This window comes from Athene cunicularia (genome assembly GCF_003259725.1).
Source record: "Athene cunicularia isolate RWA chromosome 2 unlocalized genomic scaffold, athCun1 chr2_part1, whole genome shotgun sequence".
NCBI classification, from domain to species: Eukaryota; Metazoa; Chordata; class Aves; order Strigiformes; family Strigidae; genus Athene; species Athene cunicularia.
The window spans coordinates 122654179-122673125 of NW_020799095.1; the positions used below are offsets into that span (position 1 = coordinate 122654179).

General features: G+C 39.3%; 1 protein-coding gene across 3 annotated transcripts; it reads right to left on the minus strand.

Annotated features, from left to right (window-relative positions):
• Positions 1-407: 407 nt before the first annotated feature.
• TPD52 (tumor protein D52) lies at positions 408-17732 on the minus strand. Of its 3 annotated transcripts, XM_026841666.1 has the most exons (8): positions 17269-17732; positions 12185-12300; positions 10392-10540; positions 9445-9546; positions 8483-8509; positions 4024-4065; positions 2624-2672; positions 408-1836 (listed from the first exon to the last, which is right to left on the minus strand). In XM_026841666.1, the coding sequence occupies exons 1-8, from the start codon at positions 17438-17440 to the stop codon at positions 1720-1722; spliced, it is 774 nt and encodes a 257-aa protein (XP_026697467.1). In that variant the 5' UTR covers positions 17441-17732; the 3' UTR covers positions 408-1719. The 3 variants fall into 3 exon arrangements, with proteins under 3 accessions (XP_026697467.1, XP_026697468.1, XP_026697469.1); XM_026841667.1 differs by lacking the exon at positions 8483-8509 and having other exon boundaries at positions 17269-17731; XM_026841668.1 differs by lacking the exons at positions 4024-4065; positions 8483-8509 and having other exon boundaries at positions 17269-17731.
• Between the last annotated feature and the right edge of the window lie 1215 nt (positions 17733-18947).

The following is an 18947-nucleotide window of genomic DNA, read 5'->3' on the forward strand; positions in this document are numbered from 1 at the left end:
AACAAACAAACAAAAAACACCCCACAACCAAAACCAGAAAGCCTACCTCTGCAGTAAATGACCCTCAGAACAAGGATCATGTTCCAGAAGGAGCTGCCCTACACCATACTGACCCTAGAGAGAAATAGTTCCAGTCCCTGTGTCACTTCATTCTCCGTTCCTTTGTTAAGGTGGAGCTGCCAGAGGCAGAAGGTACATCTCAGCCCATTTTCTGAACTTCCCAATGTAATCAGGCAGTTTAATTTGATGTAAGGCACTCAAAATCAATCCAGGCCTAGTCTTCTCTAGAAGTGCCAAACTAATTCATGAAGATTGGCCCTAGGGCAGTAATAGAAACCAAGCTTAAAGGACTTTCAATTAGAAATAAAATTTCCTTATATAACCCTCCATATTCATAGGACAATACATTCCTTAGATACAGATTTTTATTAAGCTTCTCACATGTAATTAAGCGTATATATTACATCTGACATGCTAACAACGTTGTCGGGAACCAGGGCTTTTTTCCTCCAGACATCTATGGCAGTTGAAGTTTCATGGATTTCTCACAACTGTTTTGAAACTTGTTTCCAGTTCGAAGCACAGTGATGAAACACTTGCTTAAAGTTCTAACCATACCCACACCACGTGCCAGAACATACAAAACACAAGAAATTTGAAAAGTACATCAGATAAAGAAACATGTAGGAGAATAGATCTTGTAAGAGAACTATGGTGTAGCATGGCACTGCACCTCTTAAAACAGATTTATGTGGTCTTAAACAGGAATAAGGGTGTAGTGGCACAGGCCTGTAACACATCAAAAAATAAGACAGCGTAGATATTTTTGATGGCCAGCCTACAAAGGAAACGTTAGCATTTGAGAGCAATTCTGATGCCTTACAGTCTGTGCTTTGTTAGTGTAAATGTGACATGACCATGCGTGAATTAACATGAATCTATTCATGACTGATCAAAAGTTCAGAAGAATGTATCTTACCACATTAACATCATGTACAGAAAACAAGACTGAAAATGTAACTGAACCAAACCGGCACTACTAGGCACCTCACTTCCAGTCGCCATGGTCAGAAGTTTCCTAGGTGGACAATCCACAGACAAATCAGTAAATTTTAGATGTTATGTATTACCCTATCCACACCTGTTGTATGAGGAACACGCTTCTAAGACAGTACATTCCTATCCATGTATAATCCTGCTATGAATAACTTGTTTAAAGCCTGTTGAAGCAGAAGTCCTTTCTTTAGCTGGGTGTGATCCTCCTAGTCCAGTATCCCGGGCAGGCAACACTTAACTGAAATAATCACAAGGGACTAAAGCTTCGGTTTGGCAGCAGCAGTAGATACATAATGATTAAGTTGAACAGTAGTTACAGATTCAAAACAAATTATGTATCCACAGTATATGTACAGTATAATTAACTTCTCAAAAGTATTTTTTTCATTGCTATATTTTAAAGGTTGCCTTCAAATTACAGATAAGTCCTTTAAATGCTTGAAAGGCATAAAAATTCCCCTTCCCACACAAAACCCCAAACAGTGTATTTTAGTTTCAAAAATATTTTGAACCCATGAACAAACTTGGTATCAGTTAATCTGGTAAAACAGCTACGTGCTAAATAAAAGCACATCTGGTGGAAAGAGCGCAAAGAATGTTACAAGTGTGCTTAGTTTTTGCTTGCAGCATCTGGCAGTGGGTAGCAGGACAGAGGCAGGAATCTCAGTGGGTCTCCTCCTGTGTCTGTTCTGTAATAGTTTCTGTGGCACTGGCATTGGCAGCAGAGTTGAGAACTTCTCCAAAGTCTCCCCCAGCAGGTTTGCTTCCTCCAACTTTAGACTAGAACACAGAGAGAGCCTCAACATAAAAGTGTAGTTACTTGGCACGCCAAAACGCTTAACTGTATGAAACCAGTACTTCTGCACGAGTAAATATAATAAGTCCTTTCCAGCAGAACCGCTTTTCCAGGACTGAGCTACCTCCACAATACTCTAAAGACAAGTCTTTAAGTATCACGCAGAAAACAAATCATCATCATCAGATTAACATAGCAGTCTCCCTTTGACTTCAATATACACAAAGCATGATGCAGCCCTGATTCCCAAGGAGTCTGAAGGTTGACACACCCTTAGTTAAAATTGGATATAGGTACACAGCCTTTAAAGCCATTTAGGCTTTGGAAAGATTCAGAGTTAAAACTCTGCAATTTCTGAAATCTTTAGTGGAGCATGGCAACTATTTTATTTTCTCCAGGTAATGTTCGCTTTATAGTATATGCCCTGTGGGATGGCAGGAGTGTTAATGTCAATTAGTTTGCAAGGGAATGCCCAATGACAGTCCACAAGAACAGTCCAATTTGATTCCAATTACATGTTATACTAGCTGTATGTACAGGTTAACTAGCTGTTAGTCCTTCTAATTAAAGGCATCCTCCTTTAAGAGGTGCAGGAAACCCATTTTTTATTCTCAAACCATTAGGCAGAGAAACCATTTCCACAGTACTTAAAAAGATGTCATCTAAGCACCTTCAAGAGTTTACCAATAACTAAAAAACACGCTGCCCAGAGCCCACTTCAGTCTTTTCTCCACAGCTCCACAATCGCCAAGGCGTTTTAGTAATGCTTACCTTTAAGTTTTCAACTTTTTCCTCAAAGGATTTGAAAGTAGGAGAATTTCTAGGAAAATAAAAAAGGAACCACAAAATTAAAAACATATCATGTTAGTCTATAAATATCAGAAAACAAGCAGACAGTTGCTTTTGCCAGTATCAACATGAGTTTTATTTGTCTGGGGCTCTTTTCTTGTTTTAAAGGTAGCCTAAAAGTAGTTTAGATCTGGCTCTCCCCAAGTACTACAAAACTAAAATTCAAACACACTCAAGTTGCAGCTCATTTGTTCCTTTGGCAGCTAAGCATTGCCAGGACCAGCGACAGGATCTTTCATTACAAGGAAAGGAGAACTAGCAAGTATTTTTAGTGTATTATTCCCAGTGATTTCAAACAGGTTTCTGGCTTAAAGAATTTGTTCAGAAAAGCTCAGTCACCACTTCTGGTTAACCTAGTACATTACTGCTGAAGAAGGCTTGTCAGATTTTTTTCACTTGTTATAGGAAAGCCTATTAGATTAAACTATAACTACAGTTATGTGTTCAGTTAACAAAACATGGTTCGCAGTGGCATTTTTCTGCTGTTAAATTTAAGGGAGACTCCCCCTTTTTTAAGTGCTGGAGACGGCTATAATTACAAATGGAAAATTCTGCATGTGAAGAGCAAGACAGCTTGGGATTTTCAATGCTGAGGGTCAGTGTATTATTTATTAGGGTCAGAAGAGTGGCTTAATGCTCCAACTAGCTGTCAACTACCATTTGCAAATATGCGCAATAGCTTGTACACCTCTTCTGCCTTCATGAAGGATGGAAAATGCTTACCTTCAGTGGACCAGGACTAAGGATTCATAGCAGATTCAACAACAAATTATGAAAATTAAAGACAGGAGGGTTTTTTCAAAAGAGGTCTTAAGCTTCCCTTCCCCCTTTGCTTGGCCTTTGTATAGGTCACCCACGCTTAGCAGCCCTGTTTCATTTGGAAAAGCACAGTGACACACATCTATCAAACCAGACTGTCTCAGGAGATGGAGTGACATAGTGCCAAGCAAGGGGAGAGAAAAGGCAAGCACTCCAAGTTAGCAAGAGACTTTCTGTGAAACCACAGTATTTTTATTTTAATTGTTTAAAACAGATGGCAAACTATTGCCTTTTAAACTTGAATCGTTTAGTAGTGTTACATTTCTAACAGGCAGGGAAAGGTTGTTATAGTTCTCCAAACAGCAGTGAAGTACACTTGGTCACATTCCAGAATTAAGCAGAAATAAATAAAATTTTATCCTATATATTAGCACAGGAAATCCATTACAAATTTGGGTGGGTTTTTTGGTTGTTTTAAATCTACATTAATTGACTTGAGTTCAATTTGACTTGATTCCACACAAAAATAAACAAACCGAACAGCTGGATTATGCATACATTACCTCATAATAGGCATGCTAATTGAATGTTGTATGGAGCGTATACTAAATGCCAGCATTAAGAAAAAAGAAAGCGATAGGTTAGTTTAAGTGATAGACTGAGAAGAAATTGGCTTAGAGAGCTGACTTCTGGATACTATCTTTGGTAAATAGGCAGACTTAAACAAACTACTTGGTTTTGCTTTTTTAAATTGCTTAGCCATGCACACACACACACACTACAACAGAGCAAAAGCTGCAACAACTTATTTTGCTTTCTAGAAAGTCATGTGCCATGCTTGCTTGTTAGTACAAATTCTGCTTTGCTGCAACAGTCTGTCTACTCACTAAGTTTCTCAAGCAATGAGTTATGCTGCATTTACAGTTTTGACAATATCAAGTAGAAAGTGAACACTCAAGAGTCTTATCAGTCAACTAATCTTCCTACTGAAAGAATTATTCCTACATTCAGAAGGCTTCCATTTCAATTCAGTGTAAGATTTCCATACCCATCAATACAAATTATCTACTCATCAGTATAAATTATTTAGCAAGAACAGTCACATCAATCTATATTGAAGCTCAGGTTTATGCTGGGGGCAGGGAGAAAGTCCTAGTCTCAACCCTGTTCTGAAATTCATGGAGGATTTCTATAACTTTTGAGTGTTGCTATACAGTTACTGTTTGTTTAGTGACACCACACACCTACTCCTAGAAGGTGACTGGATATAGATTAAGGAGCTCCCAAATAACTTCCAGACCATCTGGAATCTAATTTATTCCATATTCTAGAAAATCCCTGTTTACTCTTGTCTAATTTGTATGTTAAATGTTTTGTTAAATACCATAATACTATATTTGGAATGTCAAATTTTGACTGGGCTTTGTGATGTCTTTCAAGAAAATACTTTCCAGGCAATTGCTACAGGAAAATAAATTAAAAAAAAACAAAAACCAAACAAACAAAAAAACCCCACCTCTCACATCTAATACACCCTACCAGAACTACAACTGGTATTTCAGCACAATGGAAGATACATTCACAGCAGCAAAAAGGTTCTGTGTTCATTGCAGAATGAGTTCTAAGAGATTCCTTTTGGAGGCTCATCAGTAGAATACAGTGCTAGGAGAAAGCCTACACACATAAAAAGTTCCCTTGAAGTTGGGATTCCTTAAAGCAGATGTACAACTGAAGGCTGGTTTGTAGGTACAGTGTACTGGGAATCAGATACACTAAGGCCAGATGCTGTCCTGACACATGTCAGTAACACGTGGCCGTATTACATCCCTTTCCGCAACCCCATTTCTGCTGTTTTTCATCTTCATGGACGGTTTGGATTGCACAAACTTTTCCAGAGCACGTAGAAGCTGATTGTTTTCTGGAGCTCTATGATGCAGATTACTACAAGTTCTGGACTTACTATGTGCCAAATTTTTGTACAGAACTAGGCTGATACTAACTCGTTCTCTTCGTCCAGTCATGCTCAGTCCCTTGCCCTCACACTGCAAGAAGTAGCTCCATGCATGAAGTTTAAGGCTGAAGAGGGTGAAAGTTACTTTCTTTTCCCCATACATATCTATAATCTGTAGACCTGCTCACACAGAAAAGCCACAACCTATGGTGTGTTGCAGATCTTTTAACAGGTGTCTAGGGAAGTTCAGTTTAATTTTATAGAAATCATTTAATGGAAAAACATATTTATACATTTGTGTATAAATATGAATTGAATATGAATATAAATATGAAAAAATAATATTTATACATTTGTGAAGTATTTACTTGCTGTTGTATAATACACTTCTGCATACTCAGTATCCATTTTGTAAAATGTCACCATAAGATAGTATGTACTTTTATCACAACATGATCTGGTTTGCAGGAGAACTGCATTAGTTAAGTGCAGGTCATCTTTCTTTAAATTCAAATCACCTATTCTTCAACTAGTGCAAAGAAGCATGATTAAGCCTTGAAAATCTTTACAAAGAAGAGAAGTTGTATTTCTTTTCACAAATGACAGATACCACAGCAACACATTCACTGAACCGGGCCATCAAGTTGGGTGGTTTGAAGAGAAGCCCTTTTTACAATGCTCACAAGCAAACCCCTAGCTTTAAGAAAATACAAAACCAGAAAAGGCACAATAAATTGCTCTCCAGCCTTCCACATATTTTGTATGGCATTAAAAGCTTTCTTATCCTTTCCTCAATTATTTTTATAGCTACTACATTGCCTCACATTTTGAAAATGCACAAGGAGGTATGCCAGAGTCCCTGCATGGAAGACATGGGCTTAAGAGTACACAAGCACCAGTTAGTTGCTTTTGTTAATAGTTGGGTTGCCAGCTGATACACGATATTTAGGACTCCATGATCATATCAGATTTCCAAAGCAAGCAGAGAAAGTTATTCTGCAATCTCAGAACAGAGCAAAGATGAGGACTTCTGCTCTGTAATATGGATGCAGAGCAAGAGGAGCCAAGTGCAATGTCATGATTGCTCAGGAAGTTTGCAGAGCGCTACATCTAGGTACTACTGCTGTTTTGCACATAATACTGATGCTGTCTACAACAAGGATGTCTAGTTCATCAAAAGTTCAAGACTTTCTTATAAAGAAGAATAAACGTCTCAAGAAAAACCTAAGAAGGAACAGTTTATTTTCAGCATAACAAAAAGCAGAGGAAACAAACACAAAAAGGAAGCAATAATACACTGACTTTGCACTACCAATCCTCTCTCTTCCTCTCTATTTCAGTACTTTCCAAGTTCACAGCTCCACCAGCTGCCTTACTCCCTTTCGCAACTCCCTGCCAAATCACTTTGCAGTGCAAGAATGAAGATCTGCATGTGATGTTTGCTGCATGGAACATGTGGTAATAGTCCAACACAGAAGAAATCATGCCATTACAGCTGAGAAGTCCCTAAGTTAAAACAGTGCAAGAAAAGCAAAGCCCAGATGAAGAAGCCCTACAAGAGTTTAAAGAATAAAAATGCACCTGCATATTCGGTATTTGTTCAAGTATCAGGCTCATCAATTCTCATTTCCAGGAAAGAACTTGGGCATCTAAAACTTTCTAAAGTTCATATTTGTGCAGTCTTAAAAGCAGACACCACTGGAGTAGTCACATAACCCTGGGACCTGAATTCACTGGTTGAATCCTCAATGAACTTGGTCCCCATGAAAGCAAAATCTCAATGGTTTCTCCTGTTTAAGTGCAACTAAGATCTTGAACAGCACTGATTCTTCCCACTTCTTTTTGTTTTGTTTTCATACCCAGCTGCTCCTGAATTTGTAACAATACCTTGAACTTCTATTGCCATGATTCTTCCTAGTAAGCACACCAACAATGTGGACTCTTCCGCCGTTGCTACATTCCCTCCCAGTGGCCCAGTTTCTGAGAGAGAGTACTCAACACCACCTAGCCACTAACTTGAGTAATTAGGACACTCTTCTTTTGAGATAGTGAATTCCTGAAACCAAAGAGAGCTACGAGTTTGTACTTGTCAAATGCAATAGTCTAACACTAGTAAGGGAACACCACAGCCTTAAGGAAGAAAGGTGAACAGTGAGCAGCCAAGCTCTGCATCCAAAAGCAACAGAGACATCACCCAGGCTCCCTTTGTCTTACTGATGTTAAAGGGGAGGTATTTCAGACAGGCTGATATTCTTATACTTGAGAAAACTGAGCTCCGTTCAGAGTCTGAGTTCTAACAGCATCTGAGCACTGCTCTTAGTATTGTGGGAGCTAGATAGCTACATCTTTATAGAGATCCTAATGTTGTCTTTAGCTACTTAGTGGGAGAGTACAAAAAAGATCAAGCCAGATTCAGGGGTGTGTACAGATGAGATGAGAGGCAATGGACAGAAGCTACTACACAGGAATTTAAACTGCTGAAAACATTGGGTATTTGCTTAGACTAGGCAGATAAAAGGCAGTACAAACAAAGTAACTAAAATACTCGGTGTCTGGAGCTGCTAAAGTAATGAGCTCAAAGGTAAGGACTGTTCTACTAAAACTATGAACAGTGAATGCATAACCTGTTTTACATTTAGACTAGCAATTTGATTAGAGTCACAATGCTAAACAGCCATTGTAACAGACACAAAAAAGGGAAAACTTCTACTCTATCAAGTCACAAACACTGTACAGACAAAGAGAAGGAGGAATTCTGCATGCCATTGACCTCAAAACTATATTCTTTCTCTTTACAAAAAAACTTGCAGAATCGTTTTAACAGATTCCTTTCTTACAAGGAAGAGATTAGCTGATTTATTATGTATTGTCAAGACTTCATGTTCTGGGATAGTTACCAGGTGAACATGAAGAAACATCTTCCCTGACATTAAAACAGCTTCAGATTTGCATTAACTAACACTGGAGAAATAAAGAAATTATCTTTTACAGACAAAACTTATTTAAAGATTTGAGTGGAGACAGTCTGACTACATGCTTAGTTTCAGAAACAATTCTTGTGCCCACCTTACCTAAAGGAATGTGAAAATGCCTGTAGTCTGCACAATGCCAGAGTAAGCATTAAAAAGAAAAAGGAAGTTCTGATAAATCTGAAGAAAAAGCACCTCAAAGTGTTTTCCCAATAGACTTAAAAAAGCAAGAAAGAGGTTAATGGCAGCACTAAAACAGAGGGCTGATTTTATTACACTGCTTTCCAGTGCAGCAATATTCTGTTAGAATGTGTGAATTTTTATTTGTCAAATAACTGAAAAATAAATTTGATCCACTATTCACAACATATTACAAGCAGAGATGAATAGATGCATAAAGACTTAGTATACAATTGGATTGCATCCAGGAAGAGTTTTACATGCAGCTCACAACAGTGTTAAAAATGACAACCAAACTTACCTAATTTGCATGAAGGGCTGTGTCATTTGACACAAAGTCAAAAATATGTTGTATGCTAATATTTAAGAATTAAGAAGTGCCAACAGTCTATTAAAAAAGTAATAAAATCAAGCCACAGCAATGAGGTAGAACTGCTTACAAAGAAATATAACTGAAAGAAATCCACACACAAGGGAAAAAAAACAAACACACACAAAACCAACAACCAAACCACGAACAGTTAATCAGTTGTTTAAACACAGTATTCCACAAGCTGAGAAAGAGAACAGAAAAGACAATGCTATGTGCATCACACAGAGACACTGCCACCTGCAATCCTACCAGAAAAATAATAGCAGTGGAGGTAATAGGATACATTGCTTCTCTTGTACATAAAAATACACATCACAAAACTCTTCTGTATCAGTGAGGACATACAACCAGATTTTGCAGCAAGTTGCTCAGCTCTGCTGAAACTGATGCTGCAGGTTCTTGATAGATTAACTTTTAGAAGTGCTAGGTACATTAACAGCATTAATTTATTCCAGTGATCACCTGCTTAAATGAAAAATGCAACTACTTGGGAACATCTAGAGAAACCTACCTGACATCTTCAAACTTCTTGGTTATGACTGAACCAACAGATGAAAAAGCAGCAGAAGCCTTCTGACCAGCCTGAGACAGGGTTTCTGATGTTTTCTTGTATCTGTGTTCAAAGAAGATTAAGTCTATAGTCATTTTAATAGAACACATAAGGAACCTTTCAGCATATGTAAATTTGAATCAAATCCAGGGGTATACTTCAACTTTGGGGTCAAATGGACAAGCTACTTAAGAGATTATCTTAAGTCATTGCAGTCCCTTCTGGATACAGCATCTCTGCCACCTTAGACTTCAGATCACGGTCACCAACATGTACCTACTACCCACCCACAGAACAGATGCTACTTGCTATTGTAGGCCTTTAAAAAACAAACCAAACAAAAAACAACAACAACAAAAAAAATCAAGAAAACAACACCATGCACAAACTCTGAAAAATAACAAGAGGTGTATTTTTTTGTGCAAAGCATCTACAGTCTTATACTGAATGATTCTGTCAAACTCCACCATAAAAAGTTTGAGGTACATCTTGAGAAGGCAGGTCACTCTAGACCTTAAGGCATTACTGTGTTAACATTAACTGTGACTTTGCACTCTTCCTGCATGAGCTCAGTTTACAAAAATTTTCCAGGCTGGAAAAGAAGGGTATTTTGTTGGATTTAGGACACCTTGGTATATCAGTAATGGTATCTCAGATCTGTCAAGACAAAAAGTGCATTAGAGTCACCCATATTATGCTTAATCATTATTTTGCATGAGATGGTATAGCTAATAGTAGCCTTTTTAAAAGAAATCTGTGACAATTTATCCAGATAAGTTTTAGTGCAACTTAACCCTCTGTTCTTGTGAAATGAGACTAGTGTAGATAACACAAAGTTTAGACATGACACAGGAATGACATAGTTTTCACCTTAACAGTCGTGATAATCATTGTGAACCGGTACATACGCTGTAGTTGATGTAACATCTTGCCAGCTTTTGGTAATGTTCTGCTTTAGTTCCTGTAATGAGTTTATTCCCAGCTTTCTCTTGATTTCTGCTAGATGCTTCTCTTTGGCAGCTAACACTTGTGAGAGCGTTTGGATTTCCTCTTCCACCTGTGGCAGCAGAGTGGAGAGAGTTACCAAGTGATACACCCAGCCATTTAACTACATATTTATTAAAACATCTAGGTAGGCATCAGTAATGGGAGGGCTAATGCATTTTTAACATTGCCTCACATTTTTTTCTAAATACTGAAGGAGAAATCCAATGTAGTCCACAACAAGAGCTAGTGAGAAAGTAATCTACCTGCAGCTAGCTCCATTACTGGAATATGCACAAGAAAGTTGGTAACTAAAAGACTGTGCAGTTGGACATCATTACCTTTAGACAACATTAGCCTATGTGAAGCTTGAAGACTAGCCAAACCTGGGACAATCGCCAAGCCTGTGTTCTCCTTCCACATCAGAAGAGATACCAATGTATGACCAGTATCAAGAAGCTCAGAGCATGTCTGATCCACACACGTTTTGTTTCCTTGCTTGAACAAAAAGGTTCCTCTCTGGCTTAAGCCAGCAGCAACTGCAGGCTGGATCCAGCCACAAGAGTGCCTTCCCAAGAGAGGGGGTGTAAATCATGACAGACTGAGCAGTTAAAACAAACCCACAAACAAACAAAAAAACCCACCCACAACAACAAAAACACAGCACCTGTTCAGAAACCAGAATTGCTTATATACTGCCTTCTTTACACAGATGGTCACTTATGTCTCTCACTGAAGCAGGACCAGATCATGATCAGAGATATCAAAATAGTTTTATGATGCCATTCGGTAGGCTATACAGATGTGACAGGCACTAAGGCAATATGTACAAAGGCAAGGCATGTATCTAATCCTACTTCCTCATCCAGACTGGGCCAGCCTACTTTAGAGTATCAGACTGCACACTCATTTAAGCTCCTTTGAGTAAATACCACTATCTTCAATGCACCTTTGTTTTGGATACCTGTCCGATGTCCAGCGTGACATACCCCTCCCTCACCACCTTCAGCCGATTGGCATAAAGTAGTACTCAGGACTACCAAAACCAAGACTGCATTAAATGTGTTTATTTCACAGCTAATCTTCATTTGCCAACCTTAGGCTTAAGTTAATGTCTTTTAGTAAGGTCCTAAAGTCACATAGAGCTATAAAAGAAAAAAGACTGGAGACTCAATAAAGTTTGATTTCAACAACTTTTGAAATGCATGTATTGGGCTTGAATATTTGACTGTTCTTCAAAAAATGCTACTTCAACTTGCTCTTAAAAAAAAAAAAATCTGTTATGTGAACTATGAGCAACAATAGTTACATGGTTAGACATTAGAAGAACAGTGTCTACACAGGTATTACTTCATGAAAACAAAAGCTTTAGTTACTCCACACCAGTTGAGACAGTACTTCGTTTTGGCTTCCAACATGTTCTCTTTTGACAGCTTATTTACCTGCTTCTTTCTTGAGAAAAAAAAGGGTAAGGCATTTGTGCATCTTGGTTTAAGATCTGTACACTCAGCACTTCTAGCTTAATTCCCCATAGCTAGAACTGACTGTTCTTTTCTCCTTGACACCCTTTCCCTCCCCGCAATACACAAGAGTGCTATACCTCGCCTTACATACTCACAGAATAAATATGCAAAGCATTAACTATATGTTCAAAGACAGCATTAGCCCAGATTTTCATTCTCAAAACCAATTTAAGAGCTATTTGCAATAAATTTACCTTAGCAAGCTCTTTTCTTAGCTCATCCTGTTCTTCTTCTGAGAGTGTTTCTGCCATACCAACTGTAGCAGCAGCATCCTCTCCAACCTCAGGTATAGAGTCACTTCTCAGCAGTCCTTGAGGTGAATAAACCATTAAAAGTCAGATCATCATGTGTCTGTCAGCAGCTAACATTAATATACAGCCCTTTTGTGCCAGTGTACAAAGAAAATTGATGAGGCAACACCAAGTCACGCTTCCTGAGTACTACAGCACACAGGAAACCAGAGGCATTTTACTGACTGTTTCATTCTATTAAGTTGTATTAAAGCTCAATAGAATTGCAACTGCTGCTATAATAGGAGACTGGAAACATACTGGGAACGATGCATCCCACTACTCTGATAGAAACCAAGGCACAGAACACTACGACCCAAACAACCTCTGCCCAGGAGTACACACACACCCTGCTCTCTGTCACTCATGTGGCACAGAAACTCTGGAAGAGCTGGAGGTGCTCAAGAACAAAGCAGAGGCTCCCTCCCTCATTGCTTTCTGGATCAGATTTTTTAAAATGCCCATTCTCAGAACACTGGAAGCAGTCATGGCGACAAGCAAGCTCAGCAACAGTGGAGAAAAGGGTTGTACTGCAAGTATGAACTCTTCCCATACCCCGACCAACCTCTCTGTGCCTAGTAACTGTGAACCACTGTGGCTAGAAAGTTGCAGATATCATGGAATTATAAGTTAGACTGCTGTTTTGACCCTGGACATTAAGACAGGTGGGAAGCCCAGAGAAGGAGCTTGGGAGCAAAAGGTTGTCACTTCCAATGAAGCAGCAGAGTACTGAGGAGGGATTGATGAGGATGTGCAGCCACTCACATTGCTGTCTCTTCCCCTTACAAATCCAGAAACCAAAACTCTGCTGAACTCCTCTGTATGTATCCCAAATATCCCTATGGTCTGCCTCAACTTCCACCTTCACAGCTTCAGGCAAAGGAAGGAGTAGGGTATTATGTGCTTACTTTAAAGATTCATTAATTCTTAGTCCTTAGTGCTTGCAGTAAGATCACTTTAAACACCTTTTAATGCAACAAACAGGTTTTCCAGCAAGATTTCCCCTTTTAAATCTGTGTAGCTGACACTTAAACATACAGTTTGCCAGCATTAGGGAATCCTATTCTAATCTGCAAAGAAACCAATATGCATAAAGACTGAATGCTGGAATGGTTGTGGTTTCCCAGAACTAATTCTCTGTTCAAGAGGTAATTTTACAGACATTAAAGAGAAAAAAAACAGGAGGATTGTTTGTGAGTGTGTGTGTGTATGTATATATATAAAAATATATAATTCAGACAAGTTGAGGACATATTAAGTAATCTTCCTTTACCAGTCACTGTAGTAATTAACCAGATAAAATTCCATCCTCATTTCAGCAGCTTCTGATGGCACTCCATACTACCATTTGGTCTAGGAATCCAAAAACTCATTAATGTGCAATGAGACCACCACTATGATTTCATTGTGAGGCTTGATATCAAATAGCTACATCACAATCAACTGAAAAGTCAGGGAAAAAAAGATCCTGCGACTCTGTAATTAGTTGTAGGTATTCTATGAAACATGCTCCTAGCACCCATCAAGCCTAAGAAAAGAAGAGGCTTTTTTCTTGATCAAGTTCCTGAACTCAGGTAAAGGTCAATTCCACAAATTCCTTCCAAAACAGTATGTTTTCTGCCCTGTATTTGTGTCCAGAACACCCGTCCTCTAGAATCACGCTGCTACATGGGCATAGCATTTGTAAATGGTAAGTTACCACGGAGTACACTGACAAGGAAGCATACAGAAAGCAACTGAAACCCCACTCTGCATTTATTCATGAAATCTATACCATGTTTTCCCAGAGATTTACATCCGTCTTCTACAAAAACATAACATAGTTCCTACAGGTTTCCCAATACACTATTTTCTGGCAGAAATCCAGGGCAGCAAAAAAGTTTGAGTCTAATGCCCAAACCAAAGCATAGCACTACAGCACAAACCTTCCCCCCAGAAAAAGCAAACAAACAAAAAAATCCATCCCCCAAAAAAGGATTATGGCTCATGTCTCACAATCAGATATTTTTTGTCTTATATATCAACCTACTTCCTTTTCTTAACATTAAACAGTTAAGAATGCCATACCTTTTCGTGAAACTCCTATTTATCACATATGCCTACACTGAAGGAAAACTAAAAATTTAAATCGCATTTTCCCCTGACATTCTATGACCCCCAGTATGTTAGCCTCCAATACCCGACCTTGTTCTCCACCTGCAGGGACTACAGAGCTTGCCTTTGCAAACTTCTGAAGTGGCTTTTGCAAGTACCAAAGACCACACTGATTCCATCAGCATTAGCACATCCCGCTGAAAGTCTGTTCAATCTGGTTATGAAGAATCATCTGGATTATCTCACCAAAAATAGATCAAGTCAATCTATAAGTAGGAAAACATGCTGGATTGTCTCCTGCAGCAAAAGCTTCTGTTTGGGGAATGTACTTTCTCTTTGGAAAAACAGCATTTTAAGAAACTTTTTGCTGCTTGCTGCTTACACTGAACTTCAGACAGAATGGTAAGAAGCAAGGGAACGATCTCTCCTCCCCTTCCCATTTCTAGATCTTTCTGGAAAACAGGAAATCACTGCTACTCAGAGTTCTCCATACCTCACCCTGTACATCTAACCATGCCTTCCTCTTCCCTCCTCACCTTCTTGCCCGCTCCCATTGTTTACTTTAACTCTATTTGAAGTATTCAAACACTTTCCCACCAGTCCTTATTCTGGCACCTCCCCTCTCATCCCATACTGTTCACCTCTTTTCTCACTTGGGCCCCATTCCTCAGTTCACTTCAATACTTGCAGGACACAGAGTTCATCTGCACTATAGGAAGGCCGTGCTAGGTAGCCTCAAGAAGCAGTTGTCCATGCAAACACAGCCCACAGCCCTCCACAATGGCATGGCTGGAACCCAAATGTACCCCATAAACCAGGGCTGACAGAAAGTAAAATCCTGACTTTAAGCAAGTTTTATAAGGAAAGGCACACAGCCCACCTTAAGATATTTTTGTGGGGTGGGGGACAAGAAACCAGGGAAATAGTCAGCCAACAGATGGAATTACTTTGGCTCAATCCGTTATTAAGAGCATTTCTCAGCTGTGGTCTTCTCTGGTCACCAGCAGAACTTTCTTACTGGCTTCCAACTTGTTACCTTTTATCTTCAGTGTTGCAAAGGACTTAAAATACAGTCGCTTGGTACTCTGCTATAACCAAGCTTAGCTGAGCATTTCACATCTCAAACTCTTAAGCAGAGTAAAAATTCTGTTGGGGGAAAAAATATTGGGAATACTTACCTAGTATTGGGAAAATTTATCTAGTTTTAAGGTGTCTGTATTTCTAAGATTAACATATTATCTATCCCAGCAGTTCATTAGATCTACTTAAATGAACCAAATAAAGACATGAACAAGTTAGTTCATTAGGACTCCACATATCACGTTCAGGGAAGGGGCACTTCAGTCTCTATTCTACTGCCAGGGTAGGCAAAGAGTCATTCAATTTATACTCAGGTTTCCTGGTTTGTGGTTTTCTTTGGTTGATTTCAACACAAGTTCATTGGCTCTTTCTGGCCTGAATTCAGTGATTAGCAGTAAGCACTGGCAGTTTAAGGAAGTACTGGTCACTTCAGATGAGTGGCCTTTGGGCTGGGGGAGGGTTAGCCTTCACAAAGCTTTATCTTTACACAGACATATTGTGTGTCAGACACTCAGAATGAGCGTTTTGGCTATCACTATACAGTTGGCAAAGCTAAAGAAAAAAGGCAATTGGAGTTCAGGAGAACAAGCTGTTACAAGATTATAAAATCACACCAACATCTGAGTGATGTACAGTGCCACAGACGATATTTATTTTGCAATATATAAGAAAGATCACAGTTAAGTATTTCCCATTTATCTTACTGAAAAAAAAACAAAACTAGATATATTTCTTCAACTCAGGGGAGAAAGTTCTTAGGCTGCTCCCAAACAGTAATCATATATTCACTCAAAGTGAATGAAAAAGAAAAAAAGCCCAGCAAATGTTGGTGTTTATGGTGATGCATCACCACCAGACACAAAGCACTGCTCCCCTTCCTTTAGAAGAGGTGGGAAGATGCAGTAATTGTAGAATTGAAAGCTGACTGCTGTTTCCCAGAGGCCCCTAGCTCATCGAGTTCACAGAGGGGTTTGGTTTAGTTAACACAGAGGTTCCCCAAGGGATGCACATTTCTTTCAAACTTTAAAGAATGAGCCCATCAAAACCAAAGTCAGTGATCTGTAACTTCGATTTGCTTTGTCACACCTGAAGCAGGGCTAAGCCTTCTATACTTTGAATTGCTCTGTAAGATCACATCCAGCAGCACAAAATGGAAAAGAAAGGTGTTAAAACCAGGCTAAGATGTGCTGGGAGGCATGGCTGTAGATGTTCTGTACAACAGGTTACCAGCTAAAAACTAGTAGGGTTAAGCACTAGACAGATGCTGCTGCAGCACAGCACTCAACAGCCGCTTCCTCTGGGGAGTGCAAGTACAGTTAGCATCTGAAGGCATTAAGATTTACAGCATTTTAAATGATAGATGGAACAGAGTAAAGGTTTTAGAGGGCATTTTCCTTAATTGGTGATATTTTCAGTACTAAGGCAAGAGCAGATGTTAGACTATCCCGAGCTCTCCCCCCCCAAAAAAAAAAACCAAACCTAATAGTCAAACTAGGCCAATTACTTCAGTCTTGCAGAAGTTTTCCTTTTGTTCCTAATTTTTTTTTTGTTCACTCAATTTTCCCCTCAAACTGCCTTAGAAATAACAAATAAGGTAAAGCTGGTAAATGCATAGCACATGAGATTAGCTAAACTACATGACACACCAAAGCTAATAAACTATCCAAGTTAACAGCAGGTCAGATTTTACCTTCATTTACACCTGTGTTTCAGCCAAATTTTACAGATTCTTAATTTGAGAAGTTCCTTTTTACAGATAGGAATAACTAAGCTTTCCATGTAGAGGTTTTGAAGAAGAAAGAGAGGGAAGTTACCAGACTTGGTCAGTGTAGGGGATCCAGGTGGAGAAAGGTTTATGCTAGGCGACAGGTAAAGATAGTTTCTGTTCACTCCAGCATTGAAATCAAAAGGTGATTTGTAATCCTCATACAGATCCATGCCAGAAAATTCAGAGCACACAGCCGTCCTCTTCTTCCACCAAAGCATTCATTTTCACCTTCTGGGGTGACCCCGGCAGTAGGTCAGAAGCCCTCCGTTTCTTCACATGACACTCGCTATACCTCAAAATTCAGCTCTCTTACACCTCTGTTAAATTTGATAGAGCCATCTAGCAAGTGGTTTCTTACAGCTTCTGCTGTTTACATGGCACAAAGTTAAGTTCCTGTAAATTTATAACTGGGGTTGGACTTAAACAGACCGTTCCTTTAACAAACATCCACAGCACACCATTCGCCGCTTCTGGAAGAGCCTTGGTCCTCTGCAGAATTGCATCAAGAATTTTCAATCATTTAAATAAAAAAAAAAGGTCAGCTGACTGCAGCTACACCAGAATATCCTTAATCTTCTAGGACACAAAAGGATTACTAGCCATAATCTATCCTATATACCATCTGTGTAGGACTTTTTCCTCTGATTAATGGAAAATTCTGTGTGCATAACTATTTCTCCAGCTGCTTTCACCAGTGTAACTACCACGAGCCAGAACTCGGTCTCTGCTGCCCAGGTGTCACACTGTAGTGTGAGCTCACCAATAGGAGAGCAGCACTCGTCTCTGAAGGCTATGCTATAAACACTACCTAGGTTTTTTAATGAACGTGCTAATATGCATTATGATTTTTGCCCACGAGGCTAAACATAACTGGATATGAGAGGTTTTTGTTCGTTTGCTTGTTTTTTTTAAAAAAAAAAAAAAAACCAAAAAAAAAACACAACTGAAGTGCACTGCCCTATGGTCCTTGCTGTTTCAGCCAGCATCATTTAGGGCAGCCAGTTACACTAAGAACTGGTCACACTGAAACTCACTGTCCTGATGAAACGTATTTATGTTTTGACACGTATACCATAAAGAAAGGTCAACTTACGTAAGCTATCTGACATCATGCTGAAGGCATAAAATTAACCCTGGGAGGCAGAAGTGTTTCTTGCCTAACAGAGACAGTCAGCACAGTTTTGCAAGTACTTCACTATTTTTTTTCTTCCAAGGTCAGAATCTTTCACTGAAAAAACAACCTTACTGGCAGTGTAGCACTACAGTGTAGTGTAGGCACTGTACCTTTACAGCTGAGCAACAATTTCCTCCCAACCCCACACCTTCACCTAGGCTCTTCACTGCAACCTGGATGCAGAGGAGCATAATCAAATGGAAATTAATATTTTTCTCCACTGTAAGAGTGAGGTTTTAAGACAGAGCCAGAGACATTACACCACCCTCCCTCTGCTCAAAGCTGTAGAAGTGAAGGAGCCTTGCAGCATACCCAAGTCAAGCTGGACAATATGTTCCCTGGGGATACAAGCAGAAAGTGTACCACTTCTGAAGTTTTAACTTCACATTTCCACTGAAATCAGTGCGTGCAGGAACAGACCTTCCAGATAATTAAAGAGCAGTTCCTTTAAGCTGCAGGCATACGTTGGTTTCTGGTGCAGACTCCCTGCAGACTCCTAACAACAAAGAGTGCCAGAGCCTGAAACACAGGTATCTCCTATTTTCTGAATC

Coding starts and splice junctions, on each gene's coding strand:
- TPD52 (XM_026841666.1), bottom strand. CDS start 17,440: ATGCTTTGGTGGAAGAAGAGGACGGCTGTGTGCTCTGAATTTTCTGGC. Junction 10,541..12,184: donor TAAGAAAAGAGCTTGCTAAG/GTAAATTTATTG, acceptor CTGCTGCCACAG/GTGGAAGAGGAAATCCAAAC. Junction 9,547..10,391: donor GATGTTACATCAACTACAGC/GTATGTACCGGT, acceptor CTTTGAACACAG/ATACAAGAAAACATCAGAAA.